Source organism: Belonocnema kinseyi, chromosome 2 (genome assembly GCF_010883055.1).
Source record: "Belonocnema kinseyi isolate 2016_QV_RU_SX_M_011 chromosome 2, B_treatae_v1, whole genome shotgun sequence".
Classification (NCBI taxonomy): Eukaryota; Metazoa; Arthropoda; class Insecta; order Hymenoptera; family Cynipidae; genus Belonocnema; species Belonocnema kinseyi.
In genome coordinates, this window is record NC_046658.1 from 109,249,558 (window position 1) to 109,265,353 (window position 15,796).

Consider the following 15,796-nt stretch of genomic DNA (forward strand, 5'->3'; position numbering starts at 1 on the left):
ATTCTAAATCAGAATCATAATTCTTTTCGAAAATTCTCCGTTCTAATAAGTCCAAATTGTAATTATGTTGACAAATTTCTTGCTCAGATCTGAATAATTTTAATTCTTTTGGAAAATTCTTTCTTCCAGATCTGAATTATTGATTTTTTTTCGAAAATTCCCTATTTCAAATCAGAATCATTATTCTTTTTATAAAATTCTTCGTTCAAAATGAAATATTTGTAATTCTTTTTGAAAAATTCCCTTTTCCAACTAAAAAATATAATTCTTTTGGAAAATTCCTTGTTCCATGCCTGACTTACAAGTTTTGTTAGAAAATTCCCTGTTTTAATTCAGAATCATAATTATTTTCGAAATTTCCCAGTTCTAAATCGGCATCATAATTCTTTACAAAAATTTCCGCTTCCAATTCAAAATTGTAATTCTTTTGAAAAATTCCTTGTTCCATATATGAATTATAATTATTTCTCGAAAATTCCTTGTTCCAACTCAGAATGATCAGTCTTTAAAAAAATGCCATCTTCCAAGTAAAAATTGTAATTATTTTTTAAAAAATCCTTATTCCAGATCTGAATTATAATCTTTACGTAAATATGTCATGTTCCAAATCAGAAATTATTTTGACAAATTTGTTGCTTAGATGTGAATAATTTTAATTCTTTTGGAAAATTCTTTATTCCAGATCTGAATTATTAATTTTTTTTCGAAAATTCCCTATTTCTAAACAGAATCATAATTCTTTTTAGAAAATGCTGTGTTCCAAATTCTAAATTCTGATTTAGAACTGGGAAATTTCGAAAATAATTATGATTCTGATTTGAAACAGGGAATTTTCTAACAAAACTTTTGAGTCAGATATGAATATATACATGGATATGGAAAAATTCCCTGTTCCAAATTAGAATCAAAATGCTTTTCGAAAATTCTCCTCTTTAAGTAAATTGTAATTATTGTGAAAAATGTCTTACTCCAGATCTGACTCACAATTTTGTATCGAAAATTTCCTGTTTCAAAATAGAATTATAATTATTTTCTAATATTCCCCGTTCCAAGTCAAAGTAATAATTTTTTTTTTTAATTTTCCGGATTTTCTCCGTTAAACGAAATTCCCTGAAAAAGTAAAATATCAAAGGCAGAGACGGGCACTAAAATTACACTTCGATCTACTGAAACACTGAATTCTACATGCTTCTTAAATTTGAAGCACTTTCCTAGTTTTTAAATATTTAGCATACTCATTATTGTATATTTTCTACAAATTAACTGGCAGCAAATCATTTTTTCAAATTTCTCATCCCTATTCAATCTTCATAAGGCCATAAATTCGAATCCGATGTAAAAGTCAGATTTAAACAATTGATTAATTATTAAAATAGCCAATCGTCTTTCCTGAAACTTCCAATCTGTAATCTAGCAAAAACTTGGATTCTTTGTCAAAGATATATGTTAGAAAAGTTCTGTTTCTTTACGAATTTTTTTGCGTATGTTCTAAGAACCATTCTCTTCGTTCGTGAATACTGGCGAGTTCGTTTGTTGTATCGTCGCCAGTATTGTGCCGATCCAAACTGAAGGTTTCCAAAAGTCTCGAGTGAAATCTCGTACTTACATTCAGAGTACAGCATTGCGTTACCTAGTTTGCTGAAGCGAGGCCAATAGCGACACCAGCTCCAAATGCTGCTAGGAAGATGTGAATTTCTTTTACTTTGAAAGAGGAATCACCAGTTATTGAATGGTACCAACGACGAGTGCGAGACTCGCCATTTTTCAAAAGCTGCTCAGCTTTATCCAACTTTTTGTCGACATACCTCTCCATCTGGAAAAGAAGGTTGATTTCCTTTTTACAGAAAGCAATTTTCCAGAAGTTCAGATTTTGAAAAGATTTAGGAAGCAAAAGAGAAAGGAGAAAAAGCAATTTGATGAAATGAGAGTGCAATAAGATAGGCGAATGCTAATTTTGTAAGATAACTTTTATTCGAATAAAAGGCTTATAATGACAGCGAACATTTTCTGCAATCTTCAACAAGTATTGAGCTTTGTTTCTAATTTCTATTTAAGGTTTACAAGAGGTTCATTAAACTTATTTATATTTAAAGAGCGTTTGTTAAATGGCAATAATGTGATGCAGATTGCAAAGTTGCGTAGAAAATTACAAAAAGACACTCTTTTTCAACTTAACTAGTGGAAAAAAGAGCGCGAAAGTAGTCTTTCATGACCTCTTTGTTATCTTAAAGCTACTTCAAACTACATTTATTCATTCATTTAATTTATAGAGCTAATATTCTTACTAATTAAGTTCATAGTTTGCAAAGATACTGTTCTCGTTTCTAACGCGAGCTTTTGGCCCAAAGCGCAATACTTGTATAAAATCTGGGATTCTTTTTGACTTTTATTCCTTTATTTATGAGGCTAGGCCGATTATGAAACCGCCGACGAAACTTGTTCCCAGAAAAGAGTTCGTCCTCCACCAATTCCCTACCTGCAAATAACAGAAAAGGCTAGTTTCAACTCAAAATGCTGTCAGTTTTCGCCTTTCAAACCTAAACACGAACTAAGAATATCTCTTAGGAAAATTAAAAAAGAAAATTAAAACATTGCATTCGCCCATTTTTGATCGCAGAGCTTCATTTTTATTCTATGATTTGAAAAGAACATTCTTTTTTATTAAAAAAAATTAATACTTACAAAAAATAATTATTTATCAGTAATGTTTCTAATTGAATTTTTTCTTACCGTCGCTTCATAACAATTTTTCTACGATAGTTGAATTTCAATTAATCATGGCTTATTTTTTCGGGTAAACATTCCCTACAACGTTACTGTTTCCAGTTTTTAATATAAGTAAATAATCTTCCAACATAATTATTTGTTTAAAAAATTTTTTAGCGATTACAGCCATAACAATTTTTATTTTCGAAATTGAAAACAGTAGACTTAAGAGAATATTTTCCCCGAAAAAATGAGCCATGGTAAGAAAAGATTCAGTAGCAAATAATATTATTAAAATACTATTATTAAATAATATTATTAAAATAAAATAAATGCACTTTATCGAATAAAAATTAAGAATTAATTGTTTATCTTCATACCTTGTCCAGCAATTTGGGTCCCTCGCCAGTGACTCTCTCTTCCACTTTGTCTGCGATTTTGTCGGCTTTCTTTTGAATTTGATCCCAGTTGATTTTTATGTAACCTTGGTGTGCTGCAATTTGAAGAATGATTATGCCCCCGCCTACTGCAAAAGCTGCCATCTTCCCAACTTTCATCGTCAAGAAACCGGTCATCCTAGAAATGGAATAACATTTTTTTAAATTAAAAAAAAATTTAATATAAGTTTGATGTCAAAATAATATATTTGAGGCTGTTTAAAAATAATCGAAAAACACGAACCATCCTGATGTGGTGCCGATAACGATTTGTTTCGTAGCGGAGGTTTTGCTAACATCCCCTAATATTTTTTCGATCATGGTTTTCGCTTCTTTCGAAATGTCCAGGTCGCTAACCTCTCGGTTGGAATCTTCTTTATTCTTTTTTGCGTTAGGATTGCTCATCGTAATGCTGCAAGAATATTATTTAAAAAAAAAACTATTTTATATTAAAACTCATTTTTTAAGATTTCAGAAAAAAATCCACTGAGTTACGCGTATTTGATCTTCAAAGCCTATACAAAAAAGCAGGAATTATTTCTTCAAAATTCTATAGTTTTCATACTGACAATAAAAATATAAACTATTTAAAAATCAAGTAATTAACACATTTTTAAATATTAAGCTTAAAACATTTTTAAAACAATAATTAATCATTTTGAACTGAATTCGTTTAAGAAATTAAAAATAGATATTGAACGATTCTGAATTGAAAAAGTGCCAATCCAAACGATTTTAGATCAGGTGAAATTTTGAAAAAGGACAATATTTCGTATGGAATTAAGTTAAAAAATTAAATTGGATAGATTGAAAAAAATGCTTTAAAAAGCTCTTAAAGTTGAAGAATTTGAAAATTGCATAATTTTATTAGAAAGAAGTTGACATTGCATAATTTCTAATTCAAAGCGTTCAAAATTGAACAATTTTATTATGACTTAAAGAATCTCAAAATTGAATATTTTCGTATTAAAATTTTGAATTACATAAAAACACTTCATTTTTACCAATTTTTGTTTAATTTGGTGTTCCATCAGGAAAAACATCGTGTGAGTTTTATGTGGGCTAAACCATTGTTGCGAATGCGAGAATTTTTTGCTTAAAAAATAGTTTAGTTCGCACAACGCTGAAAACTTAAAAAATATTGAATAAAAAAATCAAAAACTGGGTTTTTCCAGAAAATCTTTTTTCCATAAGTTTAAAAATAGACGAAAAAAGATATAGAAGATTTTTGTGTGTTTTTTAAACAGACGTCAAAATTCAAAAACTCGTAACTTTTTGGAAAAATGTTTGATCTAAAATGGGTAAAATACGTGTTGTCTAAAACCTGTCTGATTTAAAATTAAAAATAGATTTAATCAGCAGAATATTCTATGTTCACAAGATAAAAAAAAAGAGTTAAAAAAACCGTAAAACCTGCTGGCCCAAGGTGTCTACTCAAATCCTGGAGAGAAATATCTAGGAAATTCCAGGTTTTTTCAGGTATCTCAAGATTTTTCCAGGTATGAATTTTTAACAGTACGAAACCATTCAAGAAATTCTTGAATATAGTATCACCATTGATTAATTAAATAAATAATACTAAAAACATAATTAACCGTTTCTTGAATTGGACTCAAATTCCATGAATTTTGATAGTAATTAAGACTAAGTTTTATTTTATCTTCATGTACTTAAAATTGAGTAGATATTTAACTTTGAAAAATAAAAGTTCCTTTTTTATGTTTGGGAGAACTTGAGTTAAATAAAAATCAATCAAAATATAGAAAAAACGGAATAAAGCATTCTATTTTTGTGATAAAAATTAATTATATTATTACATTCTGAGTTCCATGTTAATAAAAAAAAACTGAAGGTGAAACTGGAAAATATATAATAATTTAAGTTTGAAACATGTCGATAATGTAAATAAAAAGCAAAAAATGTATATAGAGAAATTAGTAAAAAGTTAATTTGATACCTGTAGTAAGGTTTTGGATTGCATATTTAAGTAAAACCAATGCGATGACTTAATTAAATTCAATTTAAAACGCTACAAAATCCTAATTATTCAAGTAGAAATATTGCATTTTCAACAAGGTAGATGAATCTTTAAACAAAAAGATGAATTTTCCACCAAGAAAGACGATTTTTCATCAAAATACATACATTTCTACGAAGATTTTTATTTTTATCAAAATACATGTTAAATTGTCAGCTAAAAAAATGTTCCATTAAATAGTTGAATTCTGAATTAAAAAATATGAAATATGATCAAAAAATGGAATAGCTCAATTTCCATTTAAGAAAGTTAATTTTCTACCACAAAAGTTAATTTTCAACATACTAATTCAATTTTCATAAAAAAGACCAATTTTCAACTAAAATGATGAATCATTAAGTGGAATAATAGAATTTTAATTCAAAATGATGAATTTTCAACTAAATCTTTAACTGGAATAGATCAATTTTTAACCAAAAACCTAAATTTGTAATAAAGAAAAGTTTAACTTTCATCCAAGTAGTTTAATTCTCTGACAAAAGATCAATTTTAAACTAAAATGATACATTTTTAACTGAAATAGTTCAATTTTTATTTTAAAAAATATTTCAATTATATACTAAATAATTAATTTTTAACATAAGGTTTTAAGTTACAACCAAGTACATGAATTTTCATCAAAACGAGATGAATTCACAACAAAAAGTGTTCTGTTGTAAATTCTTGTGCATTAAATTCTTTTTCGATTAAAATATCAAATATTACATTTTATGATGTGAATCTATCTCTTTTTGATGGAAATTCATGTACTTGAATGTAAGTTAAACCCTTTTGTTAAAAATTAATTATTAAGTATAAAATTGAAATATTACACTCTTACCACACTATTCCATTTTTTGTAAAAATTTTTTAAATGAAAATTGAACTATTTCAGTTAAAAGAGAATTAAACTACCTGGATGAAAGTTAAACTTTTTTATTACAAATTTATGTTTTTGGTTAAAAATTTATCTATTCTATTTAATGATTCACAATTTTAGTTGAAAATTCATCTTTTTGGATTAAAATTCTATTAGTCCACTTAAAGATTCATCATTTTAGTTGAAAATTAATCATATTGTTGAAAATTTAACACGTTTGTTGAAAAAATATATATACATGTAATCCTTTTCAGTTGAAAATTCGTCATTTTTTAAGAAAATTAATCTTCTTGGTTGAAAGTCCACCTTTTTCGAAATGGAACTATTCGGATACGATTCTTGTTGGAAATTAGTTTTTTGGTTGAATTCAACTGTTTTTTATTTAGAATTAAAATATTTTTTGGTTTGAATATCAACTATTACATTTTCCGTCGATACGATTTTTGTTTATTGAAAATTCAACTACTTCGTTGAAAGCAGTTGAACTTTTGTTAGCAATATTTTCTTGATGGAGATTTATCAGTTTAACTGAAAATTCATCTCTGATTAAAGTTTAACTAAATATTTTTTTAATTCGTTTCTTTTTTGTTTAAAATTATTATTGTTTAGATTGAAATTTTAACTAATCCACTTAAAAGTTCTATATTTTTAGTTGAAAATTCATCTCTTTGGTTGTTAATGAATTTTTTCCACTGAAAATGTAGCTGTTCAATTTTTTGAATGAAAATTTATTTTTTCATAGAAAATTCATTTATTGTGTTAAAAATTCTGTCTATTGTTACGGAATTTTCCGTTAGTCATAGCCTTTTTCGGTTAATTTTAAGGGAAATTTTGTAATATTAATAGTCAGTGACCCTAATCATTTCAGGTTTTTTGCAGGTGAGCAGGCATCCTACGACAAGTATTTCTCTTAACAAATTAATTTTGTTGTACTGTTTCTGAATATAAGTTTTTCATTGAAATATTATATTATAATTTATTACGATTTTTACTCAAATAAAAAAAGAAAAAACTGAATATTACGTTTGGTTCTTCAATAAATTTATTCCATTTAATTTTAAAAGAAATAAAAGCTTGTAAGTTCCAAATGGCCTGGTAAAATTTATGATAATGATCTAGTAATAATTATGATAAGTATCTATTACATAATATTTGCGTTTAAGAATTTACAATGCCGGTGTAGCAGACAAACATTCAAAAATGTCTTACTTTTAATAAAATTTATGAATCACTATCTACAGCAAATAATTTTACATCTTATTCATTCATTTAAATAAAATCATGACACCACCGTGAAATATTTTAAAATCAATAACCACAAGTGACATTGCAAATTTAAAAAAATGTGATTCATACAATTCAATTCGTAAAATATTCGGGACATCAAAAATTAATTGTTCAAAAATGTTAAAAAAATGTTAGGTTATAAAACTAAAAATGATTGTTACTAAAAATAGGACATGACGAGTCAAGCTTTATTCCAAATTGAATCCATAATTGAGAGATCGTATCACGCACATTTACTTAAAATGCTCTACTGCGTATTGGTTATAAATTTATAATTATTGTAACAATTTACTAAAATAAAGTGAAAAAAGGGATCGTATAACAGAGAGAAACAAAGGAATCTGAAAGACAGAAAAAGTCTCCAATTTTTGCAATGACAACAAAGGCATAAAGAGCACTCGTTCAGAACGAAAATATCGATAATTATCCTGGCAACACCACTCTGAACTCGTGATTTTTCCTCATTGAAATATTCAAATAAATCTAAATCATTAAATGACAAAACTAGTGAGATCCTTCTGAAAACGTATATATGAACTATTCGCCGCTAAAACCCGAAATAAGCACAGTAGCTAACTCTAAAATAAAGAAAAAAACTACCGTTTAAAGAGTTTTGTTGCTCCGGTAGAGAAAGCCTTTTTGTTTAGTCTGCGAGACATTACACCCACAAATAGTCAATGTTAATTACATCCTTTTAATTAGTGCTGGAGAGGAGGGCTCACCTAGGTACTTCGAGATTAGAAGAATTAAACAATCGATCCACACTCGAAAGGAAACGAATGTTTTTGGACTTCTTGGCTGACAGATCACATCCGCAGTCCGCACCCGACAATTTCAACAATTTCAAGGTGACAGAATTCGAAAAGTGGTGGTAGTTTTTCGACTAATGTCACTTTTGTCAGGTCTCACGCAGGAATAAAATTACGGCGTAGATTACAACATTTTAACTACCCTTAATAGACGGTCATAGCTGAATAGAAGAAAACTAGTAGGAATTGCCTATAACTAGGTTTATATAAAATTCGGGCAATTACTTTCATAAAGAAAGTAAATTTGAAATATTGTACTCCTAACCTCATTTTTTTCGCAGAGTTTTGATTTCAAATTTTCTATACCCTTCTAAGAATATCTTTGTTTCTAATAAGGAAAAAATGTTTTTTTTTTTTAAATTTAATATTCCCAACCTAAAGTCCGCAAATTTGGAATTTTAATAAATTATTCTTTTTTTATTTTACAAATTGCATATATTCAACAATATTGAATCTAACTTTACTAATACATATTAGAAAAATGTACAATTTTTGTAATATCGTTTAAGAAACAAAGAGTGAATTTTCCAATTCAAAGCTGAAATCTTCACAAAATTTACAAATACATGTTTCAAACAAAATCTAAATTTTTAAATATTCCTTTCAAATTTTGCCTACAATTTCGAAAAAGAATATAGATGATCTTAAAGTAAAATTGTTTAATTTTGCAAAACAAAATTTTTTTAACTCTAGTAGCTTCAGGAGATATTAAAAGATTTTAAAATAATTTAAAACTTGAAAAGATTTGAATATTTTGTTACAGAAAATATACATGTTCAATGATTTTGAACAAAAAGCTTAGAACGGTTTTAAGAAATTTAAAAGGTTTTAAGAAAATGAAAATATATTCTTAAGTTTCTAGGAAAATGTAAAATTATTATTTATTTTCAAAAATCAGTTTTAAGTGAAGAGGTATTTAAAATTATTTTTAAACGTTTTTCAATATTTCCCAAATATTATCAAACAAGAATTTGGATTATTTTAACATCTTTTTAATTTAGGCGGACTTAAAAAAATATTAGAAAACTAAAATATTTTAAAAAATTATATTTAAAAGTTTTGTAAAGTCTTGAGAATAATTGAAATTTTGAGAAGATTTAACGAGATTTCAAACAAAATGTAGATTTTTAATATTTTGAAAAAGAATCTTTTTAAGAATTTTGAAGTTTCAAAAGAATCAAAAATGTTCTTAAGATTCCTGTGAACATTTTAAATGATTTTTTCTTTAGAAAAATGAATTTGAAAAGAAATTTGAAAAGGATTTACAAACTTAAAATTATTTCGTATAATTTCGAAAAAGAATGTAGAAGATTTTAAAGTAAAAGTTTTAAATGTTGCTAAATTTTTTTATAGGATTAAGTTTAAGAGACATTTAGAAGTTTTGAAAAGATTAAAAAATAATTAAAAACTTGCAAGAATTACAATTTTTGTGAACAAAATGTAGATCTTTAGTGATTTTGAACCGAAAGCTGAGAAAGTTTTTAAGAATTTTGAAAGGTATCAAGTGAATTAAAAATGATTGTTTTTTTTTCAAAAATTAATGGTGAGAGAGTAGGCATTTAAAATTATTTGAAAAGATTTAACAAGATTTTCCAAACTATCATAAAAGAATCTAAAAGATTTTAATGCATTTTTTTTTTAATTTTGCAAAAGTTTTTTTTTTATTTAAACAAAATTTTGAATCATTTTAAAAGATATTTACGAGTAGAAGGTTAAGAAGTTTTTAAAGATTAAAAAATATTTTAAAGCTTCCAAATTTCAAATTTTGTTAAATTTAATTTTTGAGGATTTTGAGAAAAGAAGTTTTTTTGAAGAATGATCAAAGATTTCTAGAAAATAAAACAATTTTCTTTATGATTGATGCAAAAATTTCAAATGATTGTCTACTTTGAAAAATTAATTTCAAGAAAAAATTGAAAAAGATTTCCACAATTGTCACGAAAAAATTCGGAAGATTTTAGTCCAATTTTTTTCATTATGTAGATATCCTCATTTAAAAGATATTGAACTATTTTATAGGCCCTATTATAAGGTTTTAGGACATTTAAAAATATTCCAAGGGATTTTATCAGATTTCCGAGGGTTTAAATTATTTTAAGGTATTTTAATAAATTAGTCAGAATATCAGGAAATATTATTAGATTTTATTTATAATTTCACGAATTACATAAAATACAGGAATTTTCAATACATGTCAATAATTTCAAGGGATTTCAATGGGTTTAAAATATGTATTTCAGGGTTTTTCTAAGAATTTTAAAGATTTTACACGTCCTTTAAAAATCGCAAGGTGTTTAAAAATATTTTGAATCATTTTATGGTATATCCTAAAATATTTTTAAATATTTAAAATATTTTAGGGCATTTTAAAAGACTCCGGGGAATTTACAAAGATTGAAACGATTTTTACAGATTTAAAAAAATGTTTAGGTAGTTTTATTGAATTTTCTAGAATTTTGAAAGACAGTGAAGAATATTAAAGGAACTGTGGGGATTTAGGGTATTTAAAAAGATTCCAAGGGATTTTATGAGATTTCGAGGGTTTCAATGGTATTAAGGGATTTCATGTAATTTCGCAGGAATTTATGATATTTTCATGGATTTAGAAAAATTTATTTACAAGGATTGAGAGCTAGATTTCTAAGGATTTCAACGATGTTCGATTATTTCTATGTTTTTAAAATATTTTAGGACATTTTAAAAGATTCCAAGGAATTTTTAATAGAGTTGATAGCTTGGAGGAATTTCAAAGGATTTTAAAGTATTTAGGGTGTTTTTAAAGATTCCAGGGAATTCAAGAGCTTTAAAAATGTTCAAGAATTAAAAATTTTAAAAAAATTTGTGAATATTTTTTTTAAATTCCAAGGAATTTTCACAAACTAAAAAGAATTACAATATTGAAAAAGATTTGGAATATTTTAGGGTACTTTAAAAGATTCAAAGGATTTTTTCATTGATTTAAGTATCCAAAAGTTTTTATGAGATTTAAAAAATTTTAAGAGATTTCCGAGGATTTTGAAGGATTTACAAGACTGCCACACAGTCACATAAGTCACTTTTTTAAGAAGCAATCACTATAAGTCACTATTTAAAGAAACAGTCGCTACAAGTTTTTTTTATTTTTCTTGTATTTCTGACCATTTTCAAAATAATTCAAAATTTTGATTATTTTTAATTTCGCAAATCCATTTTCCGAAATAATTAAAAATTTTGATTTTCGGAATAAAATTTTTTAAAATCATTTGTTTTTTGATTTTGAAAATCTTTTGAATGGTCCCTTTTCAAGCTTTCTTCCCTTCCCCTATGTTTAGAGAAACTAAATTTTTTCATTTTTAACTACCTTAATTATTTTATGAATTCATTTTAATCAGGGCAAATTACAATTTGTGTGGCTTGTAAAATATATTCTGGTAATTGTGACCTTGGTATTCACCTCCATATTCAGTACTAGAATTTCATCTAATCTTGCCAAAGCAAGCCGATCAAATATATGTATAATTTAATCTAATTTTTAGAATTGATAAGTGTTACTATGCACATAACAGACCTCTTTTTGTGTGAACGTTAGTTCATAGAATTCCACTGGATTTTATAATATTTTTATGGATTTTAAAGAATTAATTTAAATTCATTTGGAATTCCCTTTAATTTTGGTTAATTTATCATGAATTCTTTTAAAGTATTTTGAATTCGTCGGAATTCGCTGGAATTTTTACTCCTGTTGACTTCTTCTATTTACTCATTTCTACTCAATGAAATTTTCATATTTTTCAATTGTTTTAAATTCAATTGATTTTTTAAATGCAATTTTAATTTGTATTAATATCATCAAATTCTTCTCATTTCCCATAAATTCCTGTAAATTCACTCCAATTTCACTCAAATCAGTGGAACTTTTTTAATTTTATCCAATTCTTTTGAATTAATTTGAATTCTTTTGAAGTCTTATGTATCAAGTTCTTTTAAATTCTTTTGATTAAGAAAAATACTAGTCACTTTTAGTCATGTTTTACGTTAGAAATTTTTGCATTTTTTTTCTCACTTTTTCACTTTATCAATTAAATTAGGCTGATGGGGCAGCATTGAAAGTAATATATTAAAAATTTATTTATTAAAATAAAAAAATGTTGTATTTGAATATTTAAAAGATTATATGCATATTAGAAACGTTGCAAGATTAGAATATCTATCTTGAAATATTAATGGGCAGTGAAATTGAAAAAATAAAAACTCATGGAATTTTAAAAATGAATTTTTGCAGCCATCCGGAAAATGTCAATTCTTCTATATAAAACTTCCCGCCAATGCGCGGCGGGACAAAAAACAAAGTGGCTTGAGCAACGGTTGCGCTCGAGAATCGTCTTCCGTCGCGTGTTTGCCGTCACGACGTAACCTGACCCATCGTTTTGAAAAAAGTGTATTTTCCGAATGAAGTGACGAAGTGAAGTGAGTGCGTGTTGTGAATTTCCCTTTTTCGCGAAGAGTGGTCCTGATCGCTCCGTGAATATGTATTTCCCCGGTTTCTGACGAACGTCTCTCGCCGACCGTGAAAATGGCCCAGGAGACAGACGATATCAATTTGACTCCTCAGGAACTTCAGATACTTTCTGAGCTGGATAGGTAATTATTAATCTAATCCAACAAACTATTCCCCCCAAGCGTAACATTTCTTTTCGCATTTTCATAGATTTCTATAACCGGTAACTTTCAAAATCCAACCTGGCGATTTTCTGACAAGAATAGGCGGGCAATTTGAGCCATCCTTTCAATCTCGCCTGCAACCTACTGACATCCTTTCTCACATATTCACTCGTTCCACTTTCTGTTCGTTTTTAACAGGAACCAAAAAACAGGTTTTTGTATGGAATTTCAATCATGTTTATATGGGCTTTTAAGCGTGGAAAAATGTCAGAAAAAGGGCTGTTTTGCCTGCTTTTCCGTTAGTTTTTATCTATGTTTTGGGTGGAAACTTGGTGTATGTAAATAAAAACCTTGAACAGATTTCAGGTTGTAAAAAAGCAATTATAAATTTCTTTACCACGTTCTTTGATGACTTTTAGATTCATGTTTATTAACTTTTATTCTCCTTGGGTTTCGATTTTCAATTAAAGTCCAGATATTTAAATGCCCGTAATATTGGCTTGTTTACCTAATTGTAAAAGAAATAGTCTAAATCTGGATGTGCTTTAAGTTCTGAACGTTCAAATGAACGCAATTTTTACTGATGGCTTTGTAAACTATAAACAGTGCTGATATATTCATCCATTTATATTGCAAATAATAGATTACGACATAAAATGCAAATTCATTACATTTCCATTGTATGTGGAGCAATATTTGTTGATAAAATAAAACTGGGACGAAATATTTCGTTTATTTGAACGTTCTGAACTTCAGGTACATTAGTCTGGAGATTCTAAAATTTTTTAGTGAAATTTGGATTTCCTGCAATGATTAAAACAAATTTGTGTTTTTTAATCAATTCTATTTCAGTTTATCGTATACTTGTATCGTCAGCCTTCTTTATTTTAAAAAGTACACTAGTATTTCAACACTAAAGGTATTTTGTCAATTCAACTAAATTTTAGTTGAAGCGACGAAGAACATGCGCAGGTCTTTTCATTAAAGAAATTAACAATGCGCATGTGTCAGGATTTGGAGTACTTTTCTTGAAAGTGGGAAACATGACTATAATAAATTATATTTTCTTAATAAATATACGAAAAAATTCATAAATATAAATAATGTCACTGATGATATTTTTATGAACATTATGAGAATCAACACTTTGTTTAGAAATCCAAATCGTTCGTTTCAAACTTACCAAAATCGAAATTATGCGTTTAATTCAGGCTTCCTACAAGTCAGGGAATTTTCGAAAGTCAGGGAATTAAAAACTTGGTCAGAGAAGGTTAGTTTAAACTGCAACTACTTTGTTAAAAAATTAGGGTTTGTGATTGATGATTCATCATTTTAATTCAAAAGCCCGCTTTTTTGAAAATTTAGATATTTTCTTAAAAATTCTTTCTCTTTTGGTTGAAACTTGATCATTTTTGTTCTTCTTGGTGACTAATTCATTTTCTTTGGTTGATAATTCAACTGTTTTGTTGAAAATTCGTCTTTTTGGATCAAAAATTCGACTTGAAACTGTATCCTTATTAGTTTATAATTAATTAATTTTTTGAGAACTGGGCTTTTTTATGTAAAACTTAAAATCTTTTGGCTAAAAATTCAGCTTTTTGTTGAAAATGCCTCTTTACGGTTTGTTAACTAATCTGTTTTTGGTGAGGATGCAACTTTTTCGTTGAAAACTTCTATTGTTTTGTTTAATTTAACTTTTTTTTTATTGAAAATTGAAATACTTTTGCGGAAGTTTTGGTTGAAGATTAGTATTTTTGACAGAAAATTCATCATCTCTGTTTAAAAAGCAAACTATTTGGATGTACTTGAAGTTACAATCGTTCATTTGAACGAAATTAAAAAAAATTATTTTCAATTTTTTTTTGCCTAAATCAATTAGGACGGCAAAAAAAATATTCTGTCGGAAAGAATTGTCGAATAAAAATTTTTTTAAGGGGTTACCTACCCTTACACATCACCCATTATTTAGACCTGCCTAATGCAAGTTTGATTGTCGATATTTGAAAATATAAAGACGTCCAAAATTCTCTTTTTTTAATTCAATAATTATAGAGTGGTTGAGAAAGTTCGGCAAGACCCCTAAAAACCACCCTTAACATATCTGCACCTAAAATGTTAAAAATGACCATTTTGATTGTCGATATTTGAAGATATAAAAACGTCAAAAATTCTCTTTTTTTATCTCACTAATTATAGAGGGAGTGAGAACGTTCGGCAAGACCCTTAAAAACCACCCTTAATATAACCACACCTAAAATGTTAAAAATGACCATTTTGCTTGTCGATATTTGAAAATATAAAAAAGTGAAAAATTATCTTTTTGTACCTAACTAATTATAGAGTGAGTGAGAAAGTTCGACAAGACCCCTAAAAACCACCCTTAAAATAACCACACCTAAAATGTTAAAAATGACCATTTTGATTCTCGATATTTGAAAATATAAAAACGTCAAAAATTCTCTTTTTTTATCTCACTAATTATAGAGGGAGTGAGAACGTTCGGCAAGACCCCTAAAAACCACCCTTAATATAACCACACCTAAAATGTTAAAAATCACAATTTTGATTGTCGATATTTGGAAATAAAGAAACGTCAAAAATTCTCTTTTTTTATCATTATAATTATAGAGGGAGTGAGAACGTTCGGCAAGACCCCTAAAAACCACCCTTAGTATAACCACACCTAAAATGTTAAAAATGACCATTTTGATTGTCGATGTTTGAAAATATAAAAACGTGAAAAATTATCTTTTTTTACCTAACTAATTATAGAGTGAGTGAGAAAGTTCGGCAAGACTCCTAAAAACCACCCTTAAAATAGCCACACCTAAAATGTTAAAAATGACCATTTTGATTGTCGATATTTGAAAATATAAAAACGTCAAAAATTCTCTTTTTTTACCTAACTAATTATAGGGTGAGTGAGAAAGTTCGACAAGACCCCTAAAAACCACCCTTAAAATAACCACACCTAAAATGTTAAAAATGACCATTTTGATTCTCGATATTTGAAAATATA

The 15,796-nt window shown here is 27.2% G+C and overlaps 2 protein-coding genes across 6 annotated transcripts in view; one reads left to right on the plus strand and one right to left on the minus strand.

The window, feature by feature from the left end:
• Window positions 1–474: 474 nt before the first annotated feature.
• On the minus strand, window positions 475–8,174 carry LOC117167700 (FUN14 domain-containing protein 1). 3 transcript variants are annotated; one of them, XM_033352831.1, is made up of 4 exons: window positions 8,050–8,174; window positions 3,388–3,555; window positions 3,087–3,282; window positions 475–1,813 (listed from the first exon to the last, which is right to left on the minus strand). In XM_033352831.1, the coding sequence occupies exons 2-4, from the start codon at window positions 3,546–3,548 to the stop codon at window positions 1,631–1,633; spliced, it is 540 nt and encodes a 179-aa protein (XP_033208722.1). In that variant the 5' UTR covers window positions 3,549–3,555; window positions 8,050–8,174; the 3' UTR covers window positions 475–1,630. The 3 variants fall into 3 exon arrangements, with proteins under 3 accessions (XP_033208722.1, XP_033208720.1, XP_033208721.1); XM_033352829.1 differs by lacking the exon at window positions 8,050–8,174 and adding an exon at window positions 7,928–8,043; XM_033352830.1 differs by lacking the exons at window positions 475–1,813; window positions 8,050–8,174 and adding exons at window positions 1,949–2,476; window positions 7,928–8,043.
• A 4,355-nt stretch (window positions 8,175–12,529) lies between these two features.
• Window positions 12,530–15,796, plus strand: part of LOC117167040 (histone demethylase UTY) — a 193,035-nt gene continuing 189,768 nt past the window's right edge. For all 3 annotated transcript variants that reach the window (XM_033351607.1, XM_033351608.1, XM_033351609.1), the window contains exon 1: window positions 12,530–12,756. In XM_033351607.1, coding sequence (XP_033207498.1) covers window positions 12,689–12,756 — 68 coding nt within the window. In that variant the 5' untranslated portion in view covers window positions 12,530–12,688. The remainder of the gene's footprint in view (window positions 12,757–15,796) is intronic.

Bases quoted from the DNA above. Each gene is read 5' to 3' on its own strand.
- LOC117167700 (XM_033352829.1), bottom strand. From the start codon at position 7,986: ATGTCTCGCAGACTAAACAAAAAGGCTTTCTCTACCGGAGCAACAAAA. The intron at 3,556-7,927 runs GTAGTTTTTTTC...ATATTCTTGCAG, and splicing joins GCAACAAAACTCTTTAAACG to CATTACGATGAGCAATCCTA. The intron at 1,814-3,086 runs GTATGAAGATAA...CTTCTTTTCCAG, and splicing joins GACCCAAATTGCTGGACAAG to ATGGAGAGGTATGTCGACAA.